This window comes from Pieris napi, chromosome 3, assembly GCF_905475465.1.
Source record: "Pieris napi chromosome 3, ilPieNapi1.2, whole genome shotgun sequence".
Lineage (NCBI taxonomy): Eukaryota > Metazoa > Arthropoda > Insecta > Lepidoptera > Pieridae > Pieris > Pieris napi.
Window position 1 is genome coordinate 3,429,139 of NC_062236.1, and position 19,082 is coordinate 3,448,220.

At 30.1% G+C, this 19,082-nt stretch overlaps 1 protein-coding gene across 3 annotated transcripts in view; it reads left to right on the top strand.

Moving 5' to 3' along the window:
* The window catches only part of LOC125063669 (tachykinin-like peptides receptor 99D), a 90,408-nt gene that overhangs the window by 54,424 nt on the left and 16,902 nt on the right, over positions 1-19,082 (top strand). For all 3 annotated transcript variants that reach the window (XM_047670235.1, XM_047670236.1, XM_047670237.1), the window contains exons 2-3: positions 14,566-14,704; positions 15,556-15,709. In XM_047670235.1, the coding sequence (XP_047526191.1) occupies positions 14,579-14,704; positions 15,556-15,709 (280 nt within the window). In that variant the 5' untranslated portion in view covers positions 14,566-14,578. The remainder of the gene's footprint in view (positions 1-14,565; positions 14,705-15,555; positions 15,710-19,082) is intronic.

Consider the following 19,082-nt stretch of genomic DNA (forward strand, 5'->3'; position numbering starts at 1 on the left):
TGCTTGAAGCGTTTTAGGTTCCGAGGGTTAATACATAGCGTAGGATGTCGAAGTGTTTATAATTGAATGTAATCTATGCGGAAAATCCTTGTTAATCTTTGAAGTGCATACTCGTGATAATAATTTAGCGATACCTTCTATTAAATATCACTGTTTTCAGCGGTATGTTTCTTGAGGTAAAAATAATATCCAGGAAGGATCACATCTATTAATAAAAACATTCAAACGGACAAAGTTTGTTCATATAATGACGACTCATTGGTCTAGTGGTTAGTACCCCTGACTGCGAATCCATGGGTCCCGGGTTCGATCCCCGGCTGAGACGAACATCGATGTGATGAGCATTTCGTGTCGTGCTTAGGTCTTGGGTGTTTAAATATGTATTTATATGTCTATCTATCTATCTATAATATGTATGTATATCCGTTGCATAGTACCCATAACACAAGCTTCACCAGCTTAGCATGGGACTAGGTCAATTGGTGTGAATTGTCTTAAAAAAAAAAATATATATATATATATATAATAATATCATTTCTGCAGGAGTTAAGATTGGTGGCGGTTTTTTTGGATGGATGTTTTTTGTTTTTCCTTCCCTTTCAGTCTCGGAAATCTAAAGTTTATTTTAGTATTTGTATACATAAGAACGAGACTTAACAATTTGTTTGCCAAAGAAGTTTCACTTCTGACATGTATACTTTGTACGCACGCACTTTTTTAATTTTTTAATGTTTAACGTTAAGCGGTAATCGGGTTTCAAATACCTCAACGTTCCCTCACTAGACGTTGTTCGCTCTCCAAGTACAAAGCCGAACATGCGTTACAGCTTAAAAAAAGCTAAATATGTGAAAAGATAAGCTGCTATGTGATCTAGTTAATTGCAAAAAACTATTGACCGGGAAGTCACTTCAACACAGCCTTCAACCGCTTAATTATGCCTTTGTTTAAGTTTAATGCTGAAATTCAAATTGGGAAACATTCGCGTGTTTCGTATGAGCTCATGCAATTTGGGAACAATTGCTAAATTAATATTAATGGTTGTCGTGATTTCTGTTTTCACCCAAACTACGGCTATAGTTTGACAATAGACTATCACTAAAGCTTGACCAGTGCAGATTAGGGTAAAAAGTTACTTCTAACGGTTTAACAGACTTATTACATGACATAAAAACTAGAAATTAATTAGCTTGCCACCGCAAACAGGTCGCAAAATGTGAAGCAGTGCAATATACATAAACAAAGATTCTTCCTATGTGGAAGAGGAGAGTTGACCGGCAGCTCCTACTATCCTGGAGTGCAAGCTGCCATGTCGGGCTTCAAATTTATAAAAAGGTCTTGAATGGCCCCACTCTTGGCTAGCATTATTGACTTCAGATCATTAGGTCTCGGATACGATCATGAGTTGTGCCGAAAACTTAACTTAACTAAACTAAATCTATAAAGTAGTTTAAAAACCAACTATTACTAATACCAACTACTTAATTTGAAAAGATTTTATTTGATTCTGTCAAAAAATATAAATAAATACATACATTATAGGCAGAAATAAAAAGTGCGTGCGTACAAAGTAGGTACACATGTCAGAAGTGAAACTTCTTTGGCAAACTAATTTTTAAGTCTTGTTCATATATATATATACAAATCTAAAACTTTAGATTTCCCAGACTTAGACGGAGGGAAAAAGGAAGATATGTTAGGAATTTCATTTTCATTCAAATATTAAATTGTCGAAAATTAATACAAATTATAAATATTTCTTTTAAATTTATTTAAAAAAAAATCTCCATGGCTACTTGCTTCATGCTCCGTTCGCCCTTTCTTACTCTCAATCGGTCTCAATCGCTCTCTTCCTTTTCTTCAACAAAAACGCTGCACATCTTCGTGACGCTAATATTATTATTATTGCGTTTCATCCGTAAAAAAATTACCCTCATGCGCCTGAAGAAGTTTCGCTTCAAAAAAAAACACAACATTAAACAGTAATAGATTAAAATATTTACAAAAAGACTATTTCATTCTGTATAGGAACTGACATGAAGCAGACCTTTTGTCAGTTACCGAAAATTAAAAACAGTTGTTAATCTATGCAGTTCATTAAAAACACCAATACGCCTTGATTAAAATATAAACGGTTTGATAAATAAACAAAATTACGAGGTATAACTATTATACAAATAAAAAATATAAATTTCTTTTTCAATGTTAGTGAGTCATAAAATGCTTTAAGTGTGATGTAAATATTTAATTTTTCTCATTCAGACATCTGCTCTTTTAAAATATTGTTTTAATACAGCCGTTGCGTTTATATCGACAAACACACGTCGTATTTTATACATCAGTGTTATGAAATACTAGCTGGTGCCCGCGACTTCGTCTGCGCAGGATTAAATTAACATTTTTCCAGATGATGTGGCGTGAAAGACATATTTTATCTACTTTAAATACCAGAAGCGATAGTAGTATCTATTATTACGAATCAATTTATTACTACCGATTTATTACATTTGAAATAAATTATCAATTTACATGTAGTTTTGGCTATAATTGCTTACACATAAGATACTGTGGCGGGCTTTTTAAGATAAACATTTCCATCATCTTTTATATATCTATATATATAAAAAGAAAATGGTGTTCGTTTGAGGCTCTTTCACGCTTAAACCACTGATCGTATCGACATGAAACTACCACCATTCGATGCGAAATTTTTCCTAGATGGTTTATGGCTATTTATTTATTAAATTCCAACGTTCCTTCATTTTTTTATTGCTGTTTTACTTTTATGAAAATTTATCCATACGGACTTCACCGCGGAAACATTCGGGGAGGCTTCCTAGAACCTCTAAACGTCAACATCTGTTAAAAACTCGATTTTCGAAATATTTCAATTTTCTTAGCGGGAAGTTAAAAAGAAGAATAATAAAAATATGAAAAAAAATAAAATAATGAAACATAAAATTTATTTTAATTCGTCCAGCAAAGCGGGCGCGAAACGGTTAGTACATTATATACCTATGTTACTCTAGCGGTTTAGGCTACGCACGCCAGAATAGCTCGCAGATAGATTTTTTATACTTACTTGATATTTGGGACATCATTATAAATTGTAGCCCATAGGCTACACACACACATGTTGTTCTGATTTATAAGCTATAATATTGTAAAGTTTCATTAAAATTTATTAAGTACTTTTTACGTGAAAGAGTAACATACATCCATCCATACTTACAAAATTTCGCGTTTATAATATTAGTAGGATTTTTAAATTAGACACGATACAATTTTAAATAATACACTATCAACCTTATTCATAAAAACTAAATGATTATAATTTCTCTGTTTGCAAGTATTTTCCGGGCTTATTATGTTTACGCTGTGAGGAAAAGCGATTGATACAATTAGTGCCAATTAAAAACGTCAGAGAATTTTTTGCCTTCCTATAACTATTACTATAAATTTTAACTTTTGACGTGATAACGTCTTTAAAATCGTTTTAGTCGGGTGACATGTTCAGAAACTTGTGTCACACCAAAACCTCACGAGCGCGATCGCAGGTATAACGAGAGAGAGACGGACCGATCTCCCGTCTCATCTCGAGCGCTGCCAGTCATTCCGTGAATGTATGAAGAAAAATGTATATCATAGTCGAATAAGTAAACTTGTCATTTTACACCCGAAATTTATCATCAAAAGTGTGAATAAAACGATAGATGTAATTTAAAATTTGAAAAAATTGTTATCTTCATTAATTCCTTACTTCCCAAAAACTTATATCACCAATAAGACGTTATCACGTAAACATCTCGATCGTAAACCTACTTTACAAACAACCAATATTTTTTTTTATTTTTCTTACACTTTCGTGTTACCGTGACTAACGCGGCTCAAATAAAATTGCGATGTAAGTGAAACTATGTACTAAAAATTATGATAGCATCCAAATATCGAACTGTTTAAAAAAATGTAATACGCAATGTTGGCATGTGACAAAAAATATGTCCCATTAAGTGCTTCCAAAGTGGTACAGAAAAACATATTTTTCTATTACTTTTGTAGGGTTAACTATCACTCAATTTCAGTATTCTTTTATGGATCACACACATATAGGTAGACTAATAATTTTAAAATCACGACACTAACTATAGTATATAAAGCTTTTATGAGAGACAACCACGTAATGTCGTATATCATTTACAATACATTCGAGGAAAGTCGCGGCCCATAGCATTAAAGTCAATTCGTTTCCTAAACGATACTTAAATAAATTTATTGATATTTCATTTCCTTTGAGCCAAAGAACATATCCTTTGACAGAACGCAATCTTACGTAAATATTGTTTTGTAAATTAGTTCAATTTTCGTGGTATATAGAACACGTAGAATGTTCTTGTATCAATCAAGTTATTGAGAAATTCTCTAGGTTATTTTTATTTTATTTTATTTATTAAGAAAGTAAGTTATTTTTACGCCATTAGACAATCTATACATATAATTAAGTACTTAATAATTAAATAGAAATTAATTAACGAAATAATTTTAATCCAACTATCTATAACTATCAAAGAAAGCAATAAACTTACTAAAATTTGTCGAGGAAAACTTAGGGTACTATAACTTATACATTTATAAATACAGTGGTACATTTCAAGGGACCGAGCATTTCTTTTCGTTATAGAGAGCTATCGTTATATGGAGATAAGAGAAAAAAAAACAAATTTAACCAATTACAATAATTTCAAATTTTCTTACTATCAATAGGTAAATTATTCTAAACACATATATTCTGTTAACTTTGCCTGACGTGTTTTGCTATGCCAAATACTTGTTTTGTATTTTTTTGAGTATTTTGTCTGGCCATCTTGACAGTTTGTTTACGAATAATGGCACACGTGTTAATGCAATTCACAATAACAAAGGCGAGACGGCTGTTTATGACCTCAGGTGTCTTTCATAGAAAATTTCGCACCTCACCTTAGTTTTGTAAGCTGATTATAAAAACAATTACACTTAATTGTGTTGTTGATGTCTAAATATGAAAATATTTCTTCGTAATACAGAATGGCTGTTGCCTTATAAAGAGTGTATCAATGTGTGGGTTTTGTGTTAAACCAAACAAATATAACTATTTGTGTAACATTGTATTAAAAAATTGATTTAAGACTATTTACCTAATAAAGAAATTTTTGTTGTTGTTTTTTTTTATAGCTCTTTTTATGTTATAGAGATGTTTTCGTTATAACGAATGACGTTAAAAACTTTACACTGTAGGAAATTACATAGTATAAGTGTATAATTCCGAGGTTTCGATTTGCCAAAACTATTAACTAGACGTAGCCACAATGCCATGCAAAAGTTATAAAATTTCATGATTGATAGGAGTTTATATCACATTTCACCCACTGTTGTGCCAAATATTCTTCTATTTCTATTTATCGACTGCAAATTCTACTTTACGCTGTGTGCGTTTTAAGTAACCGATATACGACACGACGTTTTACTTTTTTGTGTTACTATGACAATCCAAATTTTCCCCCAATCATATTGGAATTGATGGCTTTCGATGCTGTCAAAAATACCATGATAAATGACTTGGCAAATACCACGTATGGTTTGAATTAAATAACCAATCTAACCAATCGTTACATATTATAATCAACGATTCGAGCGTAATAATTATCGTTTTTCATGTAAAGTAAGATCTTAAAAAAAGCTAGGTAACAACAGCAAACTACAGTCGATAGAATAGTAAACATATTTATATAAAAAACTGAACAGCGCTCCGTGGAGGCATTCGGAACTAAAAAAGCTCATTATAATCCTAATACATAAAACTATAACGTGCCAATTTAATAAAACCTGCTTTGACCTTATCCAACATAATTGATTAACAAATATCAAGTGCCATAGACTACAAACAAAGCAAGGCATTAATGAGTCGTATGCATGAATCTCCCTATTAGTAGGTTTAGCGGTCAGTCGGCACGCCCAGTCATTTCATTACCCTCTCAAATTACAGAAAATTGAAGCACTTTTTGTTTGAATATTTCTATAGAACATAACTGGATTACAATACAGTAATAAAGTATTATATGCGTAGTGTATATTTGACTAGCCATTCCTTTAAAAGCAATCGCTCTTTAAAGCAAAATATGTCCAAAGATTAAAATCATTTACATCATAAATTTCAACATCCTCATTTGACGCTCTCTATATTTTTTACTTCTCTTGTATAAATAAATTTAACAAATATTAACAATAAACAAAAACAGGCGCAGGTTACAGGTAGATAGTACCGGTAACCCCAGAGCTGGTGCTTTCCTCGCTCAACGAATAAGTATCGCAATACAGCGAGAAAATACTGCCAGCGTTAAACTACCACAGAAATCAAACTTTTTAAATTTGTTTTAATTTTCTTTTTATTAATTATGTATATTTTTGTATGTAGGGTAAGAAAATTGTAAATGCCGTATATTTGATTGTAATTAATACTAATTATTATTTACAAAATGTTTAAGTTTTTTTCCTCAAACACGTTTATACGAGTATATGATAAAAGTATGAAACAAGCTTTTACGTCTAAAAGGGCACTTAATAAAACCCACGAGTTTTTGTCATTAATCTATTTTTAACATAACATTTTCGACATTAATCAACAGTAAAGCGAAACTACTCTTAACCAACAAAAGAGCCATCAAAAGTAGCTACACATCGATAACACTAAACTAAATTCCGGGAAACTTCTATAAAAACGCATCCACTGAAGAAATGGGATTATTGATATTTTCTACTAAGTGATATAAAGCGTTCAACTAATTTTAATAAACTTTTTCTAATTTAGACACTGAGAAAGTGTTCTCACACTGGACAAAGACAGTAGAAAAGCTCTAACACTTCTATGCTTTACAAAGAGATATCAAAATAAAGTATGCTTTTTTAAAATATACTTGAGATTATAAGAACAGAAACTTTGTTTTTTAAATAAGTAATAATTTTTATTAAATATTTGCTAGCGTTAGGTGTCGGAAAATGTAGTCGCCTACGATTATTATAAAAAAACTAATAAATAATAGATACACGATAGTGCGTCGTTAAGAGATTTCCTTATTTATATACATTATTTTATGTCGCGAGTTATCTGGCATTGAGAGTGTCCATGGGCAGCGGTATCACTTACTATCGGGTGAGCCTCCTGCCGGTTTGCCTCCTGTTTAAAAAGAAAAAAAAAATCGCGTATTTCTCTGCTAAATTAATTCCTCTATAATTGTTTAAAAAAATTATAAAAAGTCATGAAACGACACGTGTTTTGAACTATAATTGTCAACGTTAATAAGTTGTCGTGAATTTCTATTAGTATAATCGTTATGAAAGAATACCTATTCTTTTCAAAATAATTTAGTAGTAGTAATAGTCAACAAGTTTGAAGATGCGATCGTATATTTAGTTTTCATTTCAGTTGCATTTTTAAAATTCTTAATTAAAAAATGCGCTAGTGCATTTTGTACTTCTACGGAATCTACTTACTTAATGTACAGGTATATTGTTAGCACTTCGCACTTCTAATTAATTAGACTAAAACGTCTCTTTAAGTTACAATGCAGCAGGTAATTAGCAAGACTTTTTGCACATAAGACAAAACTCGACTAAAAAATTAAATGGCCTATTGCTTATGAATTGTAAATATTATTGTTATATGCATTGCATATATCTTAATGTTTTAATAGTAGGCATTTTTTTTTTAAATAGATAACCCTTCTGCGTCAAATGCTTTCCAATGAATTGATATAAATAACGTGTTTATATAGGTCTTGAAACAGGTAGAGTCCTGCTTTTGATAACTTAAAGCTATATATAGTTTATAGTAAATACAGAGTATGTTGTAAAGCTCCTTATCTCTGTACGTTCCTGGTTTAGACTTAGACTAAGTAAGACTGGTGCTTTGTTGTCTTTGATATGTTCATAAAATAGACATTTTTCTTTGAATCTGTTTCTGAGTACAACTACTGGAGATGCTTTGAAGATACGAGCTATTAAATTTTTCATGTTCATGTTTTTATTACATATTAAGCGTTAGCTACGTACATATTGACAAATATTACTAAAATTAATTTGTTTAAAAGACATCGGGCGTACTGAAATACATCCACCATTTATTACTATGGTTACGTTCTTCCATATAACACATTCTTCACTGAATCTTTTGAAGCATCATAGCTAATCAAAATGTCTTAAAGTAATGAAAAAAGCGTTCCTTTGATTATTTATTTAAAACAACGCGTATGCATGAAATTATACAAGAAAATATGACATCACAAATGTATGTCACATCGATTATTAAACATACAATTAAATTATGATAGGTCAACGGCATCTCCAATCCAAATAGTCACGATTCGACCCATCTTTCTCTTTGTCTAATTACAATCAATCGAAACGCGTCATCTTTCGTTTTCTCACCCCCCAGGTCATTAGTTCTTACCTCATAAAGTTGTTTCGTAAAGAATGCCCGACGCCTACACTTTATTACCACGAACATTATGTTGCCGTAAACACATTTAATTTATACTCTACTCAACGATATTTGTTTGCTGAAGTGCCCTTCCACTTAATTGAAAAAGTAATCTGGCATTTCGCTCCTTATTTCATCTCAGTAGTTTGAAGACAACGCTGAAAGATTTGTAAAGGTACTGCGTAAATATTGAAGTTAAAATTCCTAATTTTATATATTTTAATATTTAACGATAGTAATATCCATTAGAAATTTTAAGGTGAGCCTCCTGCCCGTTTGCCTCCTACTACATAAAAAATAGCTAAACCTAACTGTGACTTTCTTATTTTTATAAATAAGTAAATAATAACCTAGAATCCTAGAATTTATTGGGATTCATGACTCTAAAGATTAACCTTTTATTTTTTGGTTTTTAGAAGTATATATTATTATTTGTTTTTTATTTATTTTAATTTAGTTATGCACTTTTTATACTTTCTTTTATCTTTTCCCTTACAAAGAAAAGAATCCTGGAATCCCTCGCGAGCGATAAGGCCGACCGTTGCCTTCTTAATAATTTATGTTATCTGTTTGTATGTTTGTATTTGTTGTATACTATAACTGGAACAAAGTGTTAATAAATAATATTTGCCCCTTCAAAAAACGTATCTAAAGTAACCTAAAACATTACAGATATTCATACATTAGAAAAATTACATTGAAACATAAGTTAGAAAAACTGAAAACTGTCAGTTCAATAATAGTCTAGTCGACACGTTGAAAATGGAACAAAATAGAGATACTACTCTTAAAATTATGTGCGATAGCTCATTGGATCCGGAATGACGTCTAGAAAAATGTGCTAAAAGCGTGTATTAGCACATAAAAAATTGCAAAAGTTATAGACCATTAAAGATGAAAAAATAATGGCATTTAGTTTTTTGCCAATATTTAATAAACTATTAATATTTAAGAAATTTCAAATAAAGATTCTGAAAGAGGAGGAAATTTCTAATAAAAAACTCCTGACTCCCAGAACTCTATCTCCATTATTTATAATGTTAATTTAACGCTGAAAATAGGTCTGCGGGTGACATTTTTAGGATTCGCGCGTGGCGTCAAAAGCGACTACGGCACATTAATTAATTTATTTAAGGTATTGAATATTTTTTTTTAAATTTGAAAAAATTATGGTGTGTTCTGAACACTATAATTAATTTATTCCCGTTGAAAATTTTACTTAAAGTTAATTTTTCAACAAGTTAAATAATTGTTAACTAACGAAATTTTCTCGAACGACCGTCTTAATTGTAAGTGAAAAAAAATTTTTAAATAATGGTCGTAAAAATATTTCGCTTCGTAGAGCCTTTCTTACATACATACTTAACAAGATCGTGCCATAAAAGTTAAAAAAATATTTATACTTTGTTTATAACAATTTTTTTACTTAAACAAAAACTTAAAAATCCATGTAATGATGTTAAAAAAATTTTTTTTTTCTCAATCATCATATAATCGTTTTTTTATTAATACAAGATATTTATTGATTTGCAAAAAATAAAATTCCCGCCATTTGTTGATAAATTTTTTTTAAACAAATTGATTAAATCAATATTTTTAAAAAAAAATTTAACACAACTTTATTACATTAAAAATTTTATGATTTTTAAAAAAAAAAATTTTTCCTTAATAACAATTTTTAATTGTTTATAATCGTTTTTTTTAATTTTCTATTGTTTAAATAATTAGTTAAGAATTTTTTTTTCCTAAAAATCATAATTGACAGTCTTCTATAAAGTAACAGAAAATTTTTTTTTTTAATCAACAATTCTATTGTTTATTAACTTACCAATTTGTTATAAACAAATATTCAACTTTTGTTTATTTTTTTTCTAAAACTTCTAAAATTAACAAAAACAACCATATATAACAAAGTATAGAAAAAAAAATTTTTAATTTTAAATAAAAGTAATATTCATGATAATCAAAAAATTTACAAAAAAAATTTTTCTATACTTTGTTATATATGGTTGTTTTTGTTAATTTTAGAAATTTTAGTAAAAAAATAAACAAAGGTTGAATATTTGTTTATAACAAATTGGTAAGTTAATAAACAATAGAATTGTTGATTAAAAAAAAATTTTTTTCTGTTACTTTATAGAAGACTGTCAATTATGATTTTTAGGAAAAAAAAATTTCTTAACTAATTATTTAAACAATAGAAAATTAAAAAAAACGATTATAAACAATTAAAAATTGTTATTAAGGAAATTTTTTTTTTTAAAATCATAAAATTTTTAATGAAATAAAGTTGTATAAATTTTTTTTTTAAAATATTGATTTAATCAATTTGTTTAAAAAAAATTTATCAACAAATGGCGGGAATTTTTTTTTTGCAAATCAATAAATATCTTGTATTAATAAAAAAACGATTATATGATGATTTAGAAAAAAAAATTTTTTTTTAACATCATTACATGGATTTTTAAGTTTTTGTTTAAGTAAAAAAATTGTTATAAACAAAGTATAAATATTTTTTTAACTTTTATGGCACGATCTTGTTAAGTATGTATGTAAAAAAGGCTCTACGAAGCGAAATATTTTTACGACCATTATTTAAACATTTTTTTTCACTTACAATTAAGACGGTCGTTCGAGAAAATTTCGTTAGTTAACAATTATTTAACTTGTTGAAAAATTAACTTTAAGTAAAATTTTCAACGGGAATAAATTAATTATAGTGTTCAGAACACACCATAATTTTTTCAAATTTAAAAAAAAATATTCAATACCTTAAATAAATTAATTAATGTGCCGTAGTCGCTTTTGACGCCACGCGCGAATCCTAAAAATGTCACCCGCAGACCTATTTTCAGCGTTAAATTAACATTATAAATAATGGAGATAGAGTTCTGGGAGTCAGGAGTTTTTTATTAGAAATTTCCTCCTCTTTCAGAATCTTTATTTGAAATTTCTTAAATATTAATAGTTTATTAAATATTGGCAAAAAACTAAATGCCATTATTTTTTCATCTTTAATGGTCTATAACTTTTGCAATTTTTTATGTGCTAATACACGCTTTTAGCACATTTTTCTAGACGTCATTCCGGATCCAATGAGCTATCGCACATAATTTTAAGAGTAGTATCTCTATTTTGTTCCATTTTCAACTTGTCGACTAGACTATAAGTGTATTATAAAGTAAAATCGCGGAAACCAAAAACAATTCCTATTTAATGAACACTCGGCTTAGAAGCCTATTCCGGATTATATCCGATTCCAATATATTCTATCATATTCACTCAATTGGAAGACAGAAATGAGAAATGCGTCAAGGAAACCCCCAACGGCAATAGACGTTTAGTTGATGGATAGAATCGATAGGGTAGGCCAAGCTGCGAAATAAAATTAGTCAAATAAAAATACTGTAGGTTATAAAAATAACAGTATACTTCAATATATAGCATAAACAATTATTGAAATATTAGGCAATATTAGAGGGTTCATACTAAACTTCAGAATTTTGTTTAATTAAAAACAAACTTTGACTGCGGCGTTGCTGTCGTGGTTTTCTGGTTTACGAACAAGTTATTGCGCCGTCTAGTTTGTTAAGGTGTAACTGTGTTAAATAATTCTCTGTTACTGGTTTTAAAAGTTTTAAAGGAAACTATTTAATATTTTTTTCAATTCGGATAGAAATAACAGACAACAATGCATTATATTGGATATTGATTGATATGAAAAAAAGGGTCGTGTACTTTTGTACGCGCGTAAGAAGTTATACTTCTTTGGCATTATTAAAAATAGTTTTTGATTGCATGCAAATAATTAATTACAATTAAATAATCAAAGACTGGAAAAGGAGTCATTATAGTCAATAAAGTTCAGTTTACATTTGAAAAATTAAATAAATAAATATTTATTGTTATTCTCTTACGTTAAGTGTAACATAAATTCTATTATTATTTGAATGTTGTTTTTAAATTATGTCCAATGCCTTAGCATCTTCCGTGGGTAACTTAATTCTGTTAATTTTGTGTCACGGTGCGCGCGCATCGTAAAATTTCACTTTCATCAATTTTTCATAACGCGCCTAAAAAAGTATAACTTCAAAAAACTTATTATAACTTAGTATAACTTATTTTACTTTATTTTAACATTGTTTTTCTTCATATATTATAATCCAAATCATAATTATTAATGCCCGCAACTAACACATTCACGCACACATAACATTCCCTATACAGTAAAATAAAAATCAGTAACTCTGACGCAGCAATGGCACAACACTAATCGTATGACAGATGATAGTGTCACTGTTCGAATCCAGTGAAGTATCAACGCAAGATTCTGATATTTTGAGGAATGGCTTAGTTAATGAGATCCTTATGCCTTGGTTTTTCTTAATCAATTTTCTAGTTTGATAAGTTATATGTTGTATATGAATTCAAAGGTCAAAATCATTTAATCATATAGGTAACACAATGTACACTTATGAATGTCAAATGCTTCTAACTTTACATTTAGTGCCAGTTCTTAAATCAAGGGCGTAGAACGGAAGAGAAGAACTGGCAATAAACTCTCCGCCACTCTTTTTAATCGCCATGTTTTTTTTTACACAACGAGCTGCAACCATTACACCATGTTCCACATGACATCTTAAGTAATTAATAATTATAACATAAATTAAAAACACAGACTTGTCCTCTATCAGCAGGAGGCATTTGTCGTTGTTATATACTATATTTGTGTCTTTTTTAAAGCTACTGAATCATAATCAAAATGCAGATCCATTATTTCTCCTCTAAAAATATTTTTGAATATCCGAACCTCATAAAGAATAATTAATATTATCTAAAAACCCACAATTTCTTGTTAAACCTCCTAATTCCCTGGGTACTTACGAAGGAGCTTTATTCTAACGGCTTATTAATTAACGGCTGATTATATCACTAATACGGAAGGTACAGTTAATTATTTCAACCAAAAATAGACGTTTTAAGGTATTTATTAATACGTCCTGGTTTGCTTAAAATATTAAGTCACGTGCACAGTTTTAGGTACTTATATAAATAACAAAACAAAATATTCCCAATCTTCTTGGAATGTTTTGATTACGTTGTGACATATCTCAATCCAAAAAAGAAACCGCCAAGAAAACAAGTCAATCTACATCGTGACGTTTGACGTACAACATTTGACATTTTGAATAATTATTCTATTATAGACTGTCAGGTAATAAGTCAGTTGTCAACTATTTTTTTCAACTAATTCCTTCCTCTAGACTTGAAATAGATAATGTTTATTGCACACTGAATAACGCTTTCAATACAACTAAAGTTTAAAAATTTACAAAACTGGTTTCTCTTCTTACCACTTTAACTTATACTTGACTGTAATATAGTGCTCAAAGCTAATATAAAAACTTTTTAATCTAAACATTAATGTTTATAATTCATAAATATCCGCTTATAAAAATCTGATTTAGTTAAATAGAAACGTCATAGGAGGTCATTTTTACCAACCATAAAATGCTAAATGAAAAATACTCTCTATTACTTCTTCTGTCTGTATAAACTTTAGTTTGGCTCCAAATTCTAAAAAAAGACACATTTGACAAATTCTGAGAACGACACGCGGAAATGTTTCTATATGCTACATTAGCACAATGCCGATTTTCACTTATTTACATTCGCCGAATGTTACAAACATTTGACGAAAGCCATTTTGAATGAGATTACTTCGTTACGTAAACACCAAAATAAACTCTAAGTCCACTAGCGTTGAGTGCTTTATAGAATAAATATAAACATTTATATTTATAGTACATTTCTGCGACTGTTTACCGCATAAACCTTATAATATGAAAAAAACAAAGCAGCGCGGGAAAATACAGAAACTGCTTTCACGTCATTTTAAAATTTAGCAATCACCATTTAGTTAAAAAAATAATTAATAGTTTAATGTAACCTAAACCTAAAGCCCGACAGATAATATTATTATATTACGTAAAAAGCGTAGGCGATGTTATAACTTCATTAATAAGAATTTCAATATCTGACATTATTTGAAATCGCAGGTGTGATGTCAGGATGCTGGAGGAGTTACGACCGACAGACACATCGAACTGGAGCACGACGAATGAACAAGACTTCTACATAACATTCTACGATCAGACAAGCGGACAATATGTTAATAACACCCAGAATATTACACAGGTAATTCACGCCTGAGTTCAGCTTTTAATTGTCAATAGCGAGAGCTAATGTTCTTGTATGCAATTTCGATGTTACCCTGAATGTCTTGAAATAGCGCGGTACAAAAACTATACAAGTAAGAATCTATCGCTAGCGAAAGTTACACAGTACTGGCGCTGTATTCAAAATTTCAAACTTACTTGCTACGTCATAGATTTCCTTAACGACCGGCTGATAAATGCTAGGCAGCTAAGTACTTTTTCAAGGCTTCAGAAATTATCTAGAATATTTAAATAATGGTGTGACCGACAATTTCTTCTCAAGCTCGGGTTCTTGAGTCTGCCTAATGAATATAAATTAATTTCGTAAAATTTCGATCCTACGTATTCAAAATGTTTACGTCCATCTGGCCCAGTACTTAAAAATTCACAATCCATTTCAGTCAGTTAATTAAGTTAGTGAACGGTTAAATTTGACGGCATTTTCTATGTACGTTTCAAGGATTTTGACAACTAGAACTGAATATTCAGTGTGTATTGCAGTATTTTTTTAATTTATTTTAGTTCTCTAATTATCCATTATGAATATGATATTTTAATATGTCATCTATTATAAAGTATATTTTATACATATTTCGATTTTGGTGTTAAAAATAATAAAATAAAATGAGTTTGTAGAATCTACCAAGTACTACGTATTACTTGTGACCTTGGTTGTTGTTAGATATACATATAAAAACTTACCTTTTTCGTGATTAAATCTAATATAGAAAATTTGAATTTATTAAAAATTAGTCTTTGCTTTGTTAAATTTAGTGTAACGTCTGTTACATCCCATTCCTCTTTCGTTAACGCTGTAAGTTTTTTTTTCAGGTTTACCAATCATTCATTTTACCATGGTGGCGACAACTTCTTTGGACCGTGCTTTTCGCCGGTATGGTCGTGGTTTCGACTGTGGGCAACCTCGTCGTAATATGGATAGTTCTAGCAAATAAACGTATGAGAAGTGTGACAAACTATTTTCTTGGTAAGGTTTTAAAATATTTATAGATACCGACTTATTTGACCTCCACAATAATAGTTAGATATATCAACTTTTTGTTAAATTTTTAAAATATATGGAATGGAATAGTTTTAATTCACTAATAATTCAATTGACTCATAATTTAAGTTACTCGGTTACTTATCTATTTATTTTTAATTCGCTTCATTAACCAGATATTTTGATACGTCATAACGCACTTTGTAAAAAAATAATAAAAACCTTTTTAAACATTCATTTTTTTTTATCGAATATTAACTAAACTTTGTAGAACAGGAATTTATTTGAAAGAATCTTAACAAAACCGGCCCAAAAATTTATATTTTATAGAACAGAGGCAAATGGGCAGCAGGCTCACCTGATGTTAAGAGATATCGCCCATGGACACTCAATGCCAGAAGGCTCGAGAGTGCCTTGCCTGCCTTTTAAAAATTGGTTAATAATTGGTGAGAAAAGATTCTTGAAGGACCCTACGTCGAATTAGTTCGGAAATACTTCAATCGGCACACATTTTGATGGTGCGCGGCAGAAACTGCTTTAAAAAACGCTCAGTTGTGGAACGGCGTTGAGGTTATACGGGAAAAATCCTGGCTTCTCAGCCAAGAAGGCTGATTAACTAGTAGTAGTGGCCCAAAAGACTTGTAATAGTTGTAATTAATATTTGATATTATGGTATAAGCTATGAGTTAGTGATCTTATACAATAATTAAATATATTCCGTAAGCGGTTGTAAACACTCGAAACGTTGGGATACGAACGAATAAACTAGCTAACCGAGCTTCTTAAATGCGGTCGTGTTGGAACTACCTGAAGTGGTTTAGCGGGTATAGTTCACCCGGTTCTCGGAATAGCTAAGGTCCTGGAGCGAGTATCATTTGTTTCTAAGGATGCGTAATTGTCTAACAAAAGAGGACATATGTTATCATTAGTATCTGAAAGTGCGAAGTAGAGCACCTTTGTCTAGCCTTATCTTGTACACGTCACTGAAACTGTTACACGATATATCTTAGTAGGCCGACGCGTAGAACTTTTCCTTTGTAAGCTGATAAGTAACTTTTTAAAGCTTTTTTGTATTTTTCTCTCTATGAGAATTTAAAACGTATGATTAAAGGGGGTGATAGTTGTTGTACCAGAGAAACCTCTATTAAGTTGTTGTTGTTTTGTGAGCCAGGCCGAAACAATTATTGCACCCGTATCGAACTTATATGACTTCCGAGCTCATTAGAATCGCAAGACAAACAATTTGGCAAGGCAGGATTTCAATTAATAAGTAACTATTTAGATTTAATTGACTCTGATTCTGTTAGGAATAAAAATTAAGTAAATTTTAGTTTTTTTCTTACTAGGAGACGGTATAAAAATGTTTTGGAGTTGTTTGCAAATGACTAAATTCAATTCCCGGTAAAACTGTTGCACTTTGTTGCATTACAATATATAAATTTAACATTATTAAATGTAAAGGAGGGCAACTGGCGGCCTTATCGCTTTCGAGCGATCTCTTCCAGACCACTGTAAGAAAAGGAAGAAAAAAAATGTATTAAATGAGATGTCTACCTTAGACAAGAAGTGCATATTACATATATGTAGTTATTAAGAAAAAAAAAAGAAACTTAACAGGAACAAAAAACAAACTAAACTAATAACGGATACATGAAAAATAAAAAAGTGCACATGAATCATAATAATTTAATTTACGAATTTAATTTAAGATCAGTCTCACGTCAGTTAGTAGTCACGAAAGTTTATTCAACTGTTGTTGAAGGTATTCACTTGCCTATAGATAAATGATTTAGGAAATTCAGTAATGTATGTCCAATGATGAAGAGGATTACAAGAATGATAGGTACGACTTTACCACCCCCCCCCCCATATTCCGCAATGTGTAAAACATTCCTGCAGCGTCTATTAAAATTCCGAACGCTGAAAGTTACAGCAAATATTTGAATAATGTTCTGTATCAAAGAGAATTTTATTTATTTATTTATTTACACTTCGTTGCAAATAAAAAAAACACAATACATAAAAATTATAAGGGATGCAACGGGCGGCCTTATCGCTAATAAGCGATCTCTTCCAGGCAACCCTAGTTAAAGAGAAAAACTAAAAAAAAAGAAATAAAAAAGAAACATGATGCGTGCGAGAAGTGCAGAAACAAATTGTATATTAAAAAAAAATTATCCTTTAGTTAAACTATACGTGATTCTCAAGGGCTGAGGAATTTATAGGAATATATTGAGGACTTTTTTGATAAACGTCTGAAATGTCTGAATAAATAAATAATCTTTTTGGTAACTTTTTACAGAGTTAAGAGTATGCCACCAATGAGGTAAAACATTTGAGACCCAGCAAACTCGAATAATTTATAAATTGAAAATGATCAAAGAAATAAATTTAAATATAGAACGACTTTGAAAATACATTATGCCATTTAAGTAATTAACTGCTATTAAAATAAATGGACCTCAAAATTTAAAACGCGCTAAATATTAAATCAATAATTCTTTATTGTTTCTTCTTTATAGTACATTGTAGACTTTGGCAAGTAATTTCCGTTATTCAAGCACAAGAAATACCTGTCAGGAGTACTAAAGTTCAAAAAGAGTTTATTTTAGACGAAAATTTCCTTTTTCCTGAGAATTTTGCGATTCAGTTTTACTTGCTACAAAAATAGTTTGATGTAGGTTTAACGTAATCGTTGTGACATGACATCATGTAATCCTAGTTCCATACAAGAGATAAATAACTAGTACACTTATAGACCAGGGTAAAAGCCTTTAAAAATAATAAAAAGTGAAAAAAAAAATCGGTTGTCTGTAAAGTCGGTTTACTGACGATAGTTGAACGTGACAACGTCATAAAAAATATTGATGGGATGGTTGCATTTTTCAAAAAAAAGTGTGTGTATGTCAGCTACGACGCACGATTGGAGTTTACTCCTTACGAACGATAATTATGATATATATCGAATAGAAAAAAAGGGTAAATGAACGCATCTGCTAAAATGATAAGAGAAACAAACATATATCTGTAATTATTCGGATTATTTATATTACTTCAATAAAGCGTATTACATAAAGTATGTTACAAAACAATATAAATAATAATAATAAACGAGTCTATTATTTAAAATAAATCTTGGTTTCTATACAAAACGGCACGAACGACTTCCATACTTTATAAACTGTGGTGTTAGCTGCTGTCCCAGGCTTATAGTTTGGGCTTGTGTCAAATGCACTGCAGAACAAAGATGGCGATAATGTTCTGTGGCTGTCGACCATATTTTCATACTAAAGGTGGTAAGAATATATGTTTTTATAATATAAATGTTTGTAGTAGTAATAAAACGTACCTACATCAT